Source organism: Nematolebias whitei, chromosome 4 (genome assembly GCF_014905685.2).
Source record: "Nematolebias whitei isolate Nwh7 chromosome 4, NemWhi1, whole genome shotgun sequence".
Lineage (NCBI taxonomy): Eukaryota > Metazoa > Chordata > Actinopteri > Cyprinodontiformes > Rivulidae > Nematolebias > Nematolebias whitei.
This window is the reverse complement of record NC_056501.1, coordinates 52,434,248-52,450,432: the sequence shown is the minus strand read 5'-3', so window position 1 is coordinate 52,450,432 and position 16,185 is coordinate 52,434,248. Positions and strand designations below refer to the sequence as shown.

At 46.7% G+C, this 16,185-nt stretch overlaps 1 protein-coding gene across 1 annotated transcript in view; it reads right to left on the bottom strand.

Moving 5' to 3' along the window:
* The window catches only part of guf1 (GTP binding elongation factor GUF1), a 147,485-nt gene that overhangs the window by 68,629 nt on the left and 62,671 nt on the right, over nt 1-16,185 (bottom strand). Inside the window, exons 9-10 of the mRNA XM_037675438.1 lie at nt 10,024-10,163; nt 9,676-9,799 (exon numbers count right to left, since the gene is read on the bottom strand). Of these exons, the coding sequence (XP_037531366.1) occupies nt 9,676-9,799; nt 10,024-10,163 (264 nt within the window). The remainder of the gene's footprint in view (nt 1-9,675; nt 9,800-10,023; nt 10,164-16,185) is intronic.

Sequence of the window (16,185 nt, the reverse complement as noted above, 5' to 3'; positions counted from 1 at the left end):
CTGTAGTGAACCTGGTCTGACCCTTATCTGACCTTGATGACCTCATATCTACCAGATGGACAGAGACTGTTATTTTCATTGATCTGAATAAGTCTGAGCCATCTGATGACTTTCTTTCTTGAATTAATCAAGCAGAAAAGACAATTCTCTATAATCATTTACTGTTTTACAAATGTTTGATAATCAATTGTGTTAGTTCCATTCAATGCTTACAGGTTGGAAAAGAACTACTCATTTTTATTTTACATAAACAGTAAGTAATGATTTTTATTCCTCATTCAAAGAAGAAATCACCTTAATATGCATTTCTTGATTTTCTGTCTGAAATGAGCCAAGTCGTAAGTATGTGAAAGTTGAAGCTTCGGTCAACTAAATGTTTACTGAAAATGGGATGTCATGTTTTACTATTTGAAAAGATTACCAAGTGTGAGACTCCACGAAGTCTGGCCGACTGCAATAATCTTTTCTGTATGTTGAAAACAATCCTTGACTTTTGATAATAACTTACGTCAAAAAACCACACCTCTTTCTGGTACATCCACGAATCAGAAAGCTCTAAATTGAACCGGAAGTCGACCCAAATAAAATGTGGCAACTGTCCAGTTCAAGTAAGTTCTCATGGGAGTTCTCAAGGAGTTCTCAAGTAGTTCTGAAGAAGAATCTGAAAGAATTCATGGAGAATTCATTTAGAATGGAAAAGAGAACAGAATGGAAAAGATTTCCAGAGATGAAGTTCTGAAGGGTTCTGTTAGAATTCATGGAGAGTCAGAGACGTTTGGAATTATAACCTCTGTTTGAACAACCCACGCACGACTATCTAAGGATTTCAGCAGCTCTCAACGGAGACGCTGAAAGGTCTGGAGGATTCCCTATCGAGCTGATCTATCATCACCAGGTAACGGTCTCTTCTTCGACTAAGTGTACCGGAGGCGAGCTGAAATCTGATGAAGCGTGCACGTTCTGGTCAACAGATATTAACTCTCTCACATAGTTCTCTGTAAGATAATCTCCATTTCATCTTAAACTCTTCTCTCTCTCACAAAACCAGTACAGATATTTTAGAAATATCTGAAGCAAAGTCCTCAAATCACCGCCGAGTGATTTGAAGTTCATTATTTGTGAAACTGTCTGTTATTATTTTCATATTTTGCCAAATTAATGTAAATGTTTGATGTTAAACTTTGATTCTGAAAATAAATGACTCCATTCATTTTGATGGGTCAAAGATAATAACGTCTCTCGTTCGCATTTCTGTTAATTCAATGCACGGCATTACGCAGTCAGAAAGATGAAGAACTCGTGAAATTGTATGCATATATATTTCATATATTTGTCATACTACAACAAGTGACACGTACCCACGTGATCTACTACACTGCTGAAAGTCTGAATGCATCTCTACATCCAGAAGAATTTATCACCTCCTTTCAATACACTTCTACAAAGATCTTGGACTCCATCGCTCCTTTAAGACAGACTTCTACAAAAATCAAACCAGATCCCTGGCTTAATGGTACCACTCGGACTTTTAGACAACGTTGCAGGAAAGCAGAACGCAGATGGAAGAAAGACAGGCTTCATGTGTCCCAGGACATACTGAGAGACTGTCTTCATGAATATCAAAAAGCTGTTCAGCAGGCCAAATCACAATATCTTTCCAATTTAATTTCTACCAGTTGTAACCGGCCAAGGGTTTTATTTAATACCATTCAGTCTGTCATTAATCCCTCCCATCAATGTTCTGAAAACTGCTACACAGTCTACCTGTGATGGTTTTCTTGATTACTTTGTGAACAAAATAGACTCTATCAAGCAGAACATTGTCAGTACATATAATGCTGTTCGGTTATGTGCTCCCTCAATAACCTCTGCTGTGTTTGATCAGTTCCACCTGGTCTCACTACCTCACCTCGTTAAGGTGGTTCAGCAGATGAAACCTACAAACTGTACCCTGGACATCATCCCCTCTAAGATGTTCAAGCAGTCCTTGGATGTTATTGGTCCTTGTCTTCTGACATTTATTAATAGCTGTCTAAGTTCAGGTTATGTCCCGTCTGTTTTCAAACAGGCTGTGGTCAGGCCTCTTCTTAAAAAACCGGGTTTAGATCCTACAGCTTTTTCTAATTTCAGGCCAATTTCACACTTGTCATTTTTATCCAAAGTTCTGGAAAAGGTTGTTTTCATTCAGTTGCAATCTTTTTTAGAACACAACAACTTGTTTGAAAAATTTCAATCTGGCTTCAGACACCGTCATAGCACTGAATCTGCACTACTCAAAGTACAGAATGATATTCTTTTGTCCCTTGATGCCAAAAAACCTGTTCTGCTGGTGATGTTGGACCTCTCAGCAGCTTTTGATACTGTAGACCATCAGGTCCTAATCACTCGTTTGGCTCAGCAGGTTGGCCTTCAGGGTGTTGTGCTTGAGTGGTTTAAGTCCTATTTAACAGACATAACTTTCTCTGTTATGATTGGTGATCTGTCCTCTTCTTCAGTCTCTTTGACCTCTGGCGTACCGCAGGGATCCATTCTGGGGCCTGTTCTCTTCTCACTTTATATGCTACCATTAGGACCCATCATTGCACGCCATAATCTGTCTTTTCATCTGTATGCAGATGATCTACAAATCTATCTGCCGGTCACTCCCAGTTCCTCACTCGGTTTCAACTCTATTGCCAGCTGCTTAAATGACATTAAGCACTGGCTGTCTCAGAATTTTCTCCACCTCAATAACGATAAAACTGAATGGATTTTATTTGGTGCTTCCAGTAATTCATGCAACATCTCTCCCAGTATAGGTTTTCCGCTCCCCCACGCCAACCAGGTGGTAAAAAATCTAGGAGTGGAGCTTGACTGTAACTTAAAGCTAGACAAACAGATCAGTTCTGTTGTGAAAACCAGCTTCTTTCAGCTCCGTCTGCTTTCCAAAGTAAAATCACTCCTTAGCCGTAGTGATCTGGAGAAGGCCATCCATGCCTTTGTGAGCTCTAGGCTTGATTACTGTAACGCCTTATATGTGGGTATTAATCAATCTTCTATCTCCCGTTTACAGCTTGTACAAAACTCTGCTGCTCGCTTGTTGACTAACACACGTAAATATGAACATATCACTCCTGTCCTTTCTTCTTTACACTGGCTCCCGGTTCAGTTTAGGATACAGTTCAAGCTGCTACTGTTTGTTTTTAAAACTTTGAATGGCCTTGCACCACCTTATATTTCAGAACTTTTGAAAGTCCACCAGCCCAGCAGAGCTTTACGGTCTGCTGGTCAAAATCTGCTGGAGGTGCCACGCTCAAGGTGCAAACAATGGGGGGACCGGTCCTTTTCTGTTGCAGGCCCAGCAGCCTGGAATACTCTTCCCTATGAGCTGCGTGCCATCTCTGATCTGGTTCTGTTCAAAGCCAAACTGAAAACATACTTATTTAAAAGGGCTTTTAATGTTTAACTTATAGTAGTTTAGTATTTACTATTTATTTTTTTTATTTTATCTCTTTTACCTTCTTTTATTCTCGCTGTGTTTTTTAATTTGCACTGATGTATTGTGTCCTGTTTTTAATCTTGTTTTGTCTTGTGAAGCACCTTGGTCAATGCAAGGCGTTGTTGGAAGGTGCTATAGAAATAAAGTTTATTATTATTATTATATTTGTTTTCAAGGTAAGCGCCGAGGAGTATTTCTCAGTGACAGGTCGCTACACGCTGGACAACGCCATATTGTAATTTTCCTCTTATCGCCGACCCCCGGAGCAAATCGGATGGTTTCTCTGGGACAGGCGGCGTCAGCAGCGGACCCCTGCGGCTCGTTCCTTCCTGGAGAGCGTAGTGTCAGTGGAGGGGGGCTGAGAGAATGCTCACCTCATCCCACCTCGTTTCGCATCGGCGATCACACCGCTCCCAGCCGATGGCACCCTCTGGGGTTACCCGCGTAAACCAGGAGTGGCTGACATGAAGGGACCTTTTTTACGTCCCGCGCCTTTTCCCGCCAGTTTGGATGATCCGGCGGGAAAATTCTTTTTCTAGGCTCCTTTTCTGGCTCACCGTCCTGACCCCATCTGGCCTTGTTTTTCCCAGCAGGGCATCCTACGGGACGAGGCCACAGCCGGTTTTCCTGGTCGATTGGGGGCCCGGTTCCCACAGCCCGCGCCCATCACCAGAGCAAAGGGGTTTTCACAGAGCGGTTTTTCCCTCAGTGCCCCCTGGAGCCGAGCCTGACGGAGGCTTCATCGAAGCAAGATGTCCAGGTGGACTAGCGTCCCGCGCCTCCGGTTAGCGTAATCCAGACGGTGACACCGATCTTCGACTGAGCTCACCAGCATGCGTTCCAGACGGCCGCAGCGAACAACACGTTACATGTTGGTGTACATGTTTAGAGGTTGGAGGAGACAACGCTCTGTCTGCAGAGCAGACAAAGCACCTCTTTGTTGTCTGCCGGCCCACATCGCAGCCGGAGGACAGTGTTTTTCAGCGTTTCCCTGAGCCCGCCAACAGATGGCGCTCTAGGACAACAAATGGCAGAGCAATTGACGGTTGTGGCAGAGAATGTGTGTAGATGACACGAGTTTGGAGTAAAACATCATTTAATGATGAAAGTGTCCATTTTTAGCCAGTTTGTCAGCTCAGATGATCTGACAGTGGCTCTCTCTCACACCCTCCACACGAAATGAGCCGGTGGCAAGACGGTTCCACGGCCGTTTCGCTGAGCTTCAGCCCGTCCGGCCCTCTTCATCCCGGCAACAGAATGTCCAACGTTTTTCCCAGAGACCCCCAGCAGACGGCACCCTGGGCCAACGAATCCCAGAGCTCAAGGGGGAAAAGATTCAGAATGATGGTCTGCAGAGGGTGTGTGTAAATATGACACAAATGTTGAATAAAACATAATTCAATGATCAAGTGTCTGTTTTTAGCCAGTCTGTAAGCTCGGATGGACTTACAGCGGCTGCGCACACATCCTCCACACATAACAAGACGGTGTCTTTAATAAGGGTTTTTTAAACTCACCGTTGCTCCAAGACATGACGAGACGCTCACACCGCACAATGGTAAGCGAAATAACTCGTTGTCAACCTGAGCTGCACGATCCTCACCCAAGCGGTGTCAAATGCGCACTCACGCGACGCAAACAGCCTTCACCTAAACGGCGTTGCGTAGATGATGGTGCACATACAGCTCCCTGGCGTTCACTGGCCCACATCGGCATAAATGTGGGACCGCAGGTCGGGTCGGTGGAGGACCACGCTCTCAGTGAGAGCGACACACGCCGCATCGAAGCAAACGCGTGCCGCCGAGGCGCAGGCAGCCTTCATCCACCGTTCACTCAGCATTCGGCCGCTCACGGCAGCATAAGCGTGAGACAGCTGAGCGAACCCAGTGACGAGTCTCGCTTCCAGCGAGAGCGGCGCGCGTCCCACCAGAGAAAACGTGTGCTCCCGCGGGGCTCGCAGTCTTCACTCAAACGGCATGGCGTAGATGAAGTCGCACTCACAGCTTCGCAGCGCTCGCCCGCTCATGGTGGCATAGATGCGAGATATCAAAGCGAACCCAGCGCAGGACACCGCACGCGGCAGGAGCGAGCGACACGCATTTTCACCACAGTGGCGTCAAACGCGCAGCCCCACGGCGTCATCAGCTGCCACGCTTCGCCTCAGCACACACCGGCACACCTAGACATGAAGGTTGGTCCTCGGTCTGAACGCAGCACACGGGCGTGTTCAGAGCCCTTTCGAGACATGACGGCGGTCGAGGCCATGGACTGGATGACATTCGAACAAAACATGACGCATCACTTAAACGCACGTCCACTCCACGAACGTTACGCGGAGTGACTAAAAACATGCTCACCAGACAGATGGATGGCCAGGGTGTTATGCAAAGGTTACAAGTTGCAATTTGAAACCTGACCCCCTCCATTCAGAGGAATTTTAGAGACGGTCCTGTCATCACCAGACCAAATCTCATCCCTAAATGCAGAAGTCCAAGAGCTTCTGATAAAAGAAGTAATCTCCAGAGTTCCCAACGGAGAGAAAAACACAGGGTTTTACTCACGTTACTTCCTGGTTCCCAAACGGACCGGAGGGATGAGACCGATTTTGGATCTGTCAGCTTTCAACAAGGTGATCATGGACAAGCCATTTCACATGTTGACAACCAGACAGCTGTTGGACAACATCCAGAGAAATGACTGGTTTGTTTTCCGTCGACCTGAAAGATGCTTATTTTCACATACCGATTATCCCAAAACACAGAAAATTCCTGCGTTTCTCCTTTCAAGGGATGAAGTATCAGTACAACAGGCTGCCGTTTGGTTATGCTCTCGCGCCTCGTACATTCTCAAAGTATGTGGAGACAGCCCTGCATCCGTTACACAGAGCAGGGATGAGAGTTTTGTTTTACCTGGACGACCTGCTGCTGCTGTCACGCTCCAGACAGGAAGCAGTGATGCAGGCTCAGGTGTTGACATCACACATGTTAAGTCTGGGCTTCACCATAAATTGGAAGAAAAGCTCAATTTTCCTGGCCCAGACAACTGTTTATCTGGGAGTGGAGCTAACTCAACCACCATGAGGGCTCGTTTATCACAAACGAGAATCGACACTTTAAAAGACCAGCTCCGTCTCGTAAGACCTGGCAGAGTGGTAACAGCTGTTTTCCATCATGAAGCTGTTAGGAATGATGTCATCAGCTCACACAGTTGTCCCGCTGGGTTTATTACACATGAGACGCCTCCAGAGGTGGTTTCCGCGTCTGCGTGTGGATCCAGAAAAACAAAAGAGACGGATGATCACTGTTCCTCCCTCCGTGAGAGCAGACCTCCGACACTGGGGAAACACCCTGGTTCTGTCGGAGGGAGCCCCCGTCAGCAGACCCACGTCACACATGCCAGTCTTCACGGATGCGTCGCTGTCAGGCTGGGGGGGGGACATGCCTATCTCAAGCAGTAGGGGCGCTGTGGCCCCATCACACATCTGCCCACATGAATGTTTTGGAGTGCCACACGGTGCTGAACGTGATTCAACACTTTGCTCCTGTGCTGCAGAATCAACACGTTTGGATTCACACAGACAACAAGGTGACTGCTGCGTACATAAACCGGCAGGGGGGTGTGCGCTCAGCCCAGATGTTACACATTGCGCAAAAGCTACTGTGTTGGGCTCACCAAAATCTGCTCTCCATCAGAGCAGTTTACATACCCGGTGTTCTGAACAAAGGGGCAGGTGTGATGTCCAGGGGCGGTCCACGTCACGGGGACTGGACTCTCTATCCAGACCTGATGACTCAGACGTGGCAGAAATTTGTCAAAGCAGCTGTGGACCTGTTTGCGACACAAGAAAACGCTCAGTGTCAACTATGGTTTTCTCTGAGCCTGCGAGATGGACCAACGCTGGGGGTGGATGCGTTTGCCCACAGCCCATGGCCCAAAACGCTTCTGTATGCGTTTCCTCCACCTCCTCTGATTTTACGGTTCCTCAACCGAGTTCAGGAGGAGGGATTGACAGCTCTCCTGGTGGCCCCCGAGCGCGTGAACGCACCATGGTTCCCAGTCCTGCAGCGCCTGCTGTCGGGGCGCCCGTGTAAACTGCCATGGAGGGAGGATGCTCTCCTCCAGGCAGGAGGAGCGATCAGGAGTTACCTAGAAATAGGCCAGCACCTGTGGATCTGGCCACTGAGCGGATCCGCTTAGAAAGGATGGGTCTCCCACAGGATGTAGTGCGCACAATCCAGGATTCACGTGCTGCATCTACCACAGCGCTGTACACATCAAAGTGGACAGTTTCTCAGCGCTGGTGTACAGAGAAAGGTGTAGAGGTCATCTCATGTCCACTAGGTGGCATGCTGTCCTTTCTGCAGCAGCTGTTGGACAGAAATTTGGCGTCCAACATGATTAAAACGTACACTGCAGCCATCTCTTCCTGCCACGAAGGGCTCGGAGACAGAACAGCCTTTAATCATCCGCTGATGAAGCGTTTTCTAAAAGGTGTACAGAGACGCAGGTCTGTTTCACCCACTTGTTCCACAGTGGGTTTTAACGCTGGTCCTGCGAGCCCTGATCAAAGCCCCATTTGAGCCTCTGGATCAGGTCCCAATTAAATTCTTGTCTCTTAAAACTACCCTGCTGTTGGCTTTAACATCCGCTAAGAGGGTGCGTGATTTATCTGCCCTCTCTGTTGCTCCGTCATGTCTTAGAATTCAGGCTGACGGCAGCTCAGCTGATTTAAGACAAAACCCAGCTTTTATGTCTAAAACATCACGAGTTCATTTAAATCAAGGGTGATATCATTGGAGGGGTTTTTCCCTTCCCCCCACAAATCAGAAGAAGAGGCGTTTTTCCATCTTCTCTGTCCGGTGCGGGCGTTGACGTGTTATATAAAACGCACAGCTGCAATGCGTCAAACTCAACATTTGTTTGTGCATTATAGAGATGCACCTGCAGGTCGCCCGTTATCCACCCAGCGCTTGTCACACTGACTGTGTGAGGCCTTTTCTGAAGCCTATAGAGCATCAGATTTAGAGCCTCCTGTCAACTTCAGAGCAGACTAGACCAGGGGTATCGCATCTTCGACTGCCTTGCATAATGGTATGACAATGCAGGAAATTTGCACTGCGGCCGCGTGGTCAACACCCTGCTCATTCATTCGCTTTTATCTACGTGATGTGACGGCCCATTCCATGACACATTCTGTCCTTAGTGTTACAGAATGAATGTTATTGTTTCATGGAACTCCGTTTTACTCACATCTGTCTGCATGCATTACAGTGTGAGATGCTGTTATCAGTCACAAGTTGTGATTGTTATTTTGGTTCTATTATCACTAATCAGTTCATGACTATTGTTACCAATCAGTTCATTTGATTAATAATCAGTTCTCTTGTTATTATTAGTCTGTTCATACTGTTCAGCCGTAACCGGCTGGTTCATGGCTCTTTTCAGCATATTTTCCCTCCCCGTTGAAATTTTTCCGGGGCGTTCATGCATTCAGAACGCATAGTTACACAACATGCGTCTGTGCATGACACACATAATTACGCAATGCGTAATTATGTACATGGGGAGCTGAGTGACAAGACGTTTTTTGGGCAAGCTTCTGCTTCATACGGTGTTCGAATGGACCCAGTGAGGCGAGGACCACATCTGCTTCGCCCTTAAACCATCAGCGACAGCCTTAAAGGGCGCAGCTTATACGAAATAGAATGTTGGTTACGTACTGTAATCCCAGATTCTATGAGTATAAGCGTAGCCCTTTAAGCGTCGGGCCTCACTGGCTCCTAAATGGCTGAAGAAAAGTTAATTGGGAGCCGATTACCCGCTCTTTACGTAACTTATATGGACCGGGTGGGGCCCACACAGCAGGTGGGCGTGGACTAAATTTTTTCAGTGTAATGCTTTCACATAACGGGATAAACCATCAGCGACAGCCTTAAAGGGCTACGCTTATACTCATAGAATCTGGGGTTACAGTACGTAACCAACGTTTCTGGACTTTATATGTTGCTATTTTTGTTGCTATGGAAATCATTTTCGCAGTAGAAAAATAATAAAATCAACCTATTAAAAAGAAGCCTATATGTTTGCAATTGTCCTCTCTTCGAGTGTCATAATCCAGATTATACTTTTCTTTCACAGCTGACAGTTGAATGTTAAACATTATAAAAGTATTTTGTTCTAATTAAAATCTTTCTGACCTCCAGCCTGCTCCCAGGGCCATACTGCTGTCTTTCTGCAATGTGACACTTGAGTCATTCAGGGTCAGCCTCTCAATAGCACTGCAAAGGGCGGGATATTCTGACTGGTCCACTGGATACATGCCTGAGGAGCAGAAGACAAAAAATAAAGAAAGGAGTGCACATTAGCAGGACTCTTTAGTGAGAGCGCCACGCTGGCTGGAGAAACAGAAAATGCATCAAATGACCACAAGCTGTGAACTTTTAGACCTCATGCATCAAACCTTTCCTCATGTCTTAATCGGTTCATTTAAAAATACATAATTTATTAACTGAAATAAGGAGTCAGTAGAAGAGGACAGTTCCTACCAGCAAACACCATGGGTTTGGCAGGTTTGAACCCTGGAAGAGCTTCGACTGGCTGCTCCTGGAGGTAGAGTGTGTCACCAATCTGGGCCTCTTTCACATCCTTCATCCCTGCTATTAAATATCCCACCTGGCCAGCAAATCTGCACCAAAAAACCCCAGACACTAAACAGTGTAGATAGCAGAGTCAGTTGCAAAAAAATCCATTTTCATTTGCTAAAGCCTATTTTGCATACTTTATAAATATGTAAGCTTCTATTCAGTGAGTTGCTATTGATGACAACTTGATAGATTTTCTTTGGTCCTTAAATATATAACAGAAAATTCAGGGATGAGCATCTGATTGTTCAATGAATGTTGTTCAATAAAGATGCTAAATAGTCAAGTCAAGTCAACTTTATTTATAGAGCACATTTAAAACAGAATCTGTTATCAAAGTGCTTAACAACAACAACAATCAATGAGTAAATTAAAGAGAAAAATATATAAACATATATATACAATACACTAATAATAATAACTGAAAAATTAATAAAAAGCATTTAAAACATAGGGTCACAGATTAAAAAACACTAGATCAATTTACACTGTATGAAATGCCTGAGAGAAAAGATGTGTTTTTAGCAGGGATTTGAAGTGAGGAATGGAGGTGGCCTGCCTGATGTTGGGGGGCAGGTTGTTCCAGAATTTGGGGCCCATGACTGAAAAAGCCTGATCTCCTCTGAGCTTCAGTCTTGTTTTTGGAACAGCCAAAAGCAGCTGATCGGATGATCTCAGAGCCCGAGAGGGAACGTAAGGTTCCAGAAGCTCAGAGAGGTAAAGGGGTGCGAGGCCATTTAAGCATTTGAAGGTCAACAGAAGAATTTTAAAGACTATCCTCGTACGAACAGGGAGCCAGTGAAGGGAGGACAGAACTGGTGTAATATGTTCAGACCTACGGTTTCCGGTTAAAAGCCGAGCTGCAGCATTCTGGGCGAGCTGAAGACGTGCGATGGAGGCCTGGCTGATCCCAGCATACAGTGCGTTGCAATAGTCCAATCGGGTCGTGACAAAGGCGTGGACTAGTTTCTCAAGGTCGGGTCTGGACAACACTGGCTTGAGCTTAGCTACCTGTCTTATTTGGAAGAAGCTTTTCTGCAGAACAGTTGATTTGTTTGTCAAACTTGAAGTCAGAGTCTAAAACCATCCCGAGATTTTTACCAGACTGCTTCAGATATGGCTGAAGAGAGTCCAGGTTGACAGGATCAGTGGTGGCAGTTGAGCTAGGGCTAAAAACAATGACTTCTGTTTTGTCATTGTTAAAACTTAAGAAATTTGAAGCCATCCAGGCCTTAATGTCGTCCAGACATTTTAACAGAGGGTGAATGGAGCAAACAGTGGTTTCACAGGCAGGTAGATCTGGCAGTCATCAGCATAGCAATGGAATGAAAGACCGTGTTTCCTCAGGATGGACCCCAGTGGGAGCAAATAGAGTGAGAACAGAAGGGGTCCAAGAATCGAACCCTGTGGGACCCCACATGAAAGAGGTAATGAGGCGGATACATTGTTACCAACCTTGACACAGAAGCTCCTGCCACTCAGGTATGAGCGGAACCATTCTAATGCAGCACCTGTGATCCCAACCCACTGTTCCAGCCGTGATATAAGGATACTGTGGTCAACAGTATCAAAAGCAGCAGTAAGGTCCAGGAGCACAAGTACCACAAATTGACCAGAATCGTTTGAGATCATAATGTCGTTACAAACCCTTACTAATGCTGTTTCAGTGCTGTGGAGTTGCTTAAAACCACATTGAAAAATTTAGATTTTGTTCTCATTCAAAAACTTGTTTAATTGAATGAAAACTATTTTCTCCAGGATTTTGGACAGGAAAGGAAGTTTTGAGATAGGTCTGAAATTTGAGCAAGTCGAAGGGTCAAGTCCAGGTTTCTTAATTAACGGATGAACTACTGCATGTTTGAAAACATTGGGAACCACACTTGTCACAATACTACTATTTACAATAGTAAGAACAGAGGGTCCAATCGTGGGTAGAACTTGTTTGAAAAACGACGCAGGAATGGGGTCAGCAGGGGAACAGGAGGGTTTTATCTGGCCAACAACTTTGTTAAGAAATGGGAGTGAAATGGGTTCAAACTGTTTGAAGACAGCTGAGCAAGGGACAAAGACAGAGGGGTCAGTTGTGGACTGGGGGATGGATGACCTAATCAACTCTGCCTTATCAGCAAAGTATTTGGTAAAGTTATTGCAGATGTCAACAGAGGCCTCCATGCTGGCAGACCGAGGCATGTTTAAAATGGAATTTACGGTATTAAAAAGAACACAGGGATTATGACTGTTTGAAGCAATGATTTGGGAGAAGTATTTGTTCTGTTCAGATATAACAATGCTCTGATAATCTTTCAAACATATTTTTAACATAATAAAAGAAACCTGTAATTTGTCCTTTTTCCACTTGCGTTCAGCTCTCCTGCATAGATGTTTGGCCGCTCGAGTGGTCGCGTTCAACCAGGGGTGTGGTGCCCGCTTTGGTCGCCTGATTTTTAGCGGGGCCACGAGGTCTAAAATCTTAGAGCAGGTTGCATCATGCCTACTGAGCAGCTCCTGCATATTAATACAGGCAGAGGTTTCAGGGACTGAAGCAGCATCAGTAAGGAATGCAGAGGAAAAAAGAGCAGCGGTTGAAGAGTTAAATATCCGACAACTCTTGGCTGGAGCGGGGGATTCAGACTCATGAATAACAGAGGTTTGGAATTAAATGGGTTTGTGATCTGAAACAATAGCATCCCCAACTTCCAGATTAACCACAGATAAACCATGAGACAGAACTAAATCAAGTGTATGGCCCTGTTGATGAGTTGGACCAACAACATTTTGCACAAGGTTGAAAGATTGTAGCAGATTTAGAAACTCCTGCACCAAAGGCTTGTCAGGACAGCAAACGTGCACATTAAAGTCTCCCAGAATCAAGACCCTGTCGTAGTTGAGCAGTATTCCAGTCAGAAAGTCAGAAAATTCACTTATGAAGTTTTTGTTGTATGAAGGTGGTCTGTAGATCAGGCAGCACAGTGTCGGGTTGGAGTGGCCCAGCTCAAAATGCAGCAGTTCAAAACTCTGAAATGTCACAGCCTGCAGCTGTCTGCAGTTCCAGAGCTTTTTAAAAACTGTTAATAATCCACCACCCCTACCAGAAGTCCTTGGAGCATTAAAAAAAGGCACAATCCACCGGCAAAAGTTCAGAAAAAACACAACGCGCCGGGGACGAGCCAGGTCTCTGTAACAAACATGAAGTCCAGTCCATTGGAGCAGAAATAATCGTTAAGATGAAAGTTTTATTTGCCAGTGACCTCACATTCAGCAGAGCAATCTTTGTATGAGCTGTAGATGAAGGTAAAGCTGTGCTCCGAGCACAGATCAGCTGTTTCAGACTTCTGGAGTTTGAACCGTGCCTCAAATGACCAGAGATGTCGCAGCTGTGCGTGCGCCCACGGCGCGAGCCAGGCTCGACTACGGGGATCAGGCAGGACCCAGCAGGATCAGCGAAGCACCCGGACAGGCGAATATCCAGCAGATGGTCGGCAGGAGATGATGCAGCAGAAGGTCCGGAGTTGGTTAAGTTCTACTGGAGAAGGCCGAAACCACCGCGGCCGCACAGGCCCGGGCACCTGGAGCGAGCTGGAGTTGAGTGGGTCAGCGAAGCATCCGGATGGACAGTTTAACGTCTGATTGTCAGCAGAAGGTGAAAAAGCAGCAGAGAGCTTGAAGCTGGCTTTAATCCTCACAAGACGGCCGGCACGTCTCCCACGGCGCCTGGAGCGATGTTTTCGGACGGGCAGAAACGCCGCACACTTGAGGTAAACCGGGACATCAACAAGCAGAGGGGGTGGGAGTCCAGAGCCCTGATCAAAGTGGTCGAACAAGGCGGGGTTTGCAGTAGATAACTGTATATTTAAAAGTTGTTGGCGATCATAAAGAAGCAGTGAGTTTTTGTCACCAAAGAAAAATGACAAAAGCAGAAAAAAAAAACAATCAAAACAGACAGAGGTGAATGGCAAACCACCAGCACCATTTTCCCGGAAGTAGATCAACAACATTGAGTTAAACTCAATCCATGCATCCATCCCTTTTCTTCCACTTATACGGAGTCGGGTAATGGGGTAGCAGCTTAAGTAGGGAGGCCCAGACTTCCCTCTCCCCAGCCACATGGGCCAGCTCCTACGGAGGAATCCCGAGGCGTTCCCAGGCCAGTCGAGAAACAGTTACTCCAGCATGTCCTGGGTCTTCCTCTGGGTCGCCTCCCGGTGGGATGTCGAGAGTTGACGCCGGGACAGGCACCGACAACCTTACGGCCACAGTTCCGGTAAGCTGCCTTGACAATAGAGGCATGGAACATGGCCCACTTGGACTCAATGTCCCACACCTCCCCCAGAACGTGTTCGAAGTTCTCCCTGAGGTGGGAGTTAAAGCTCCGTCTCATGGGAGACTCTGCCAGACGTTCCCAGAGGACCCTCACAATATGTTTGGGCCTGCCAGGTCTGACTGGCATCCTCCCCCACCATCGGAGCCAACTCATCACCAGGTAGTGGTCAGTGGACAGCTCTGCCCCTCTCTTCACCCGAGTGTCCAAAACATGCGGCCGCAGATCAAATGAGACGACAACAAAGTCCATCATCAAACTGTGGACTAGGGTGTCCTGCTGCCAAGGGCACATATGGACACCCTTATGCTTGAACATGGTGTTTGTTATGGACAATCCATGACGAGCACAGAAGTCCAACAACAGAACACCACTCGGGTTCAGATCAGAGGGGCCGTTCCCCCCAACCACACCCCTCCAGGTCTCACTGTCATTGCCTACGTGAGCACTGAAGTCCCCCAGCAGAACAAGGAAGCCCCCAGGAGGCGCAGTCTCCAGTACCTCCTCCAAGGACTCCAAAAAGGGTGGATAATCTGAGCTGCTGTTTGGCGCATAAGCACAAACAACAGTCAGAACGTGTCCCCCCACACGTAGGCGGAGGGAGGCCACCCTCTCATTCACTGGGGTGAACCCTAACAAACAGGAACCAAGATGGGGGGCAACAAGTATGCCCAATCCTGCTTGGCGCCCCTCACCAGGGGCAACTCCAGAGTGGAAGAGTGTCCAACCCTGTTCAAGAAAACTGGTTCCAGAGCCAGAGCCATGCGTAGAGGTGAGTCTGACTATTTCTAGCCAGAACCTCTCAACCTCACACACCAGCTCAAGCTCCTTCCCCACCAGTGAGATGTCATTCCACGTCCCAATAACCAGCTTCTGTAGCCGAGGATCAGACCGCCAGGGTTCCCACCCTCGGCCACCACCCATCCCACATTGCACCCGATCCCTTTGGCCCCTCCCACAGGTGGTGAGTCCATGGGAAGGGGGACCCACGTCTCCTCTTCGGGCTCCATGGGTAAAAACCCGGCCACCAGGCACTCGCCAGCATGCCCCACCTCCAGGCGCGGATCCAGAGTGGTGCCCCGGTGACCCACGTCTGGGCGAGGGAACAATGTTTCCATTTGTTTGATTCATCATAAGGGGTCTTATGATGAATTAAACTCTTCCAGAAAAAAAATATAATGGCAAAAATAGTACAAATGAAAGCTGCAAGCAGCATTGGAGGCCCTCGCAGCAAAGCGCCGCTCTGGCCTTATGGCAACCGCGGGAGCTCCAGCCAGTCCACCCAGTCGCCATCGTGAATGCTCACGTGTCAATCCTGCATGCGTTCACCACGGGGCGCATTTCCCGAATCTTCGACATTGTCTTCTATCCATATTAGAACTTGTCCAGCTGCAGGTCTTACAAGTATAGGCAAAATCTGACCTTCCAGACAGGAGTTATGGTGAATTCCTCTTTTGTTGCCACTGTTTGACAAGCACTTCCTTTATGCTTTTCAACATGTTATGTGTGGTAATCAACAGTTAGCGAACAAAGTTTCAGTCTAATATTTTACACAGTGCGAAGCTGTGTCATCCAATAATCGACAGTTTTTTTCCTCTGAGTATGTGGGGCTTAAGTGATGTCATGAATCAACAATACCAATGTGTCTACAAATGCTCACTGATGAAGCACAAAAACTAAGGTTCAGATTGGATGATGTAACACTGAGATATAACTGATTAAATAATATAGGGGGCGCAATTGAGTCA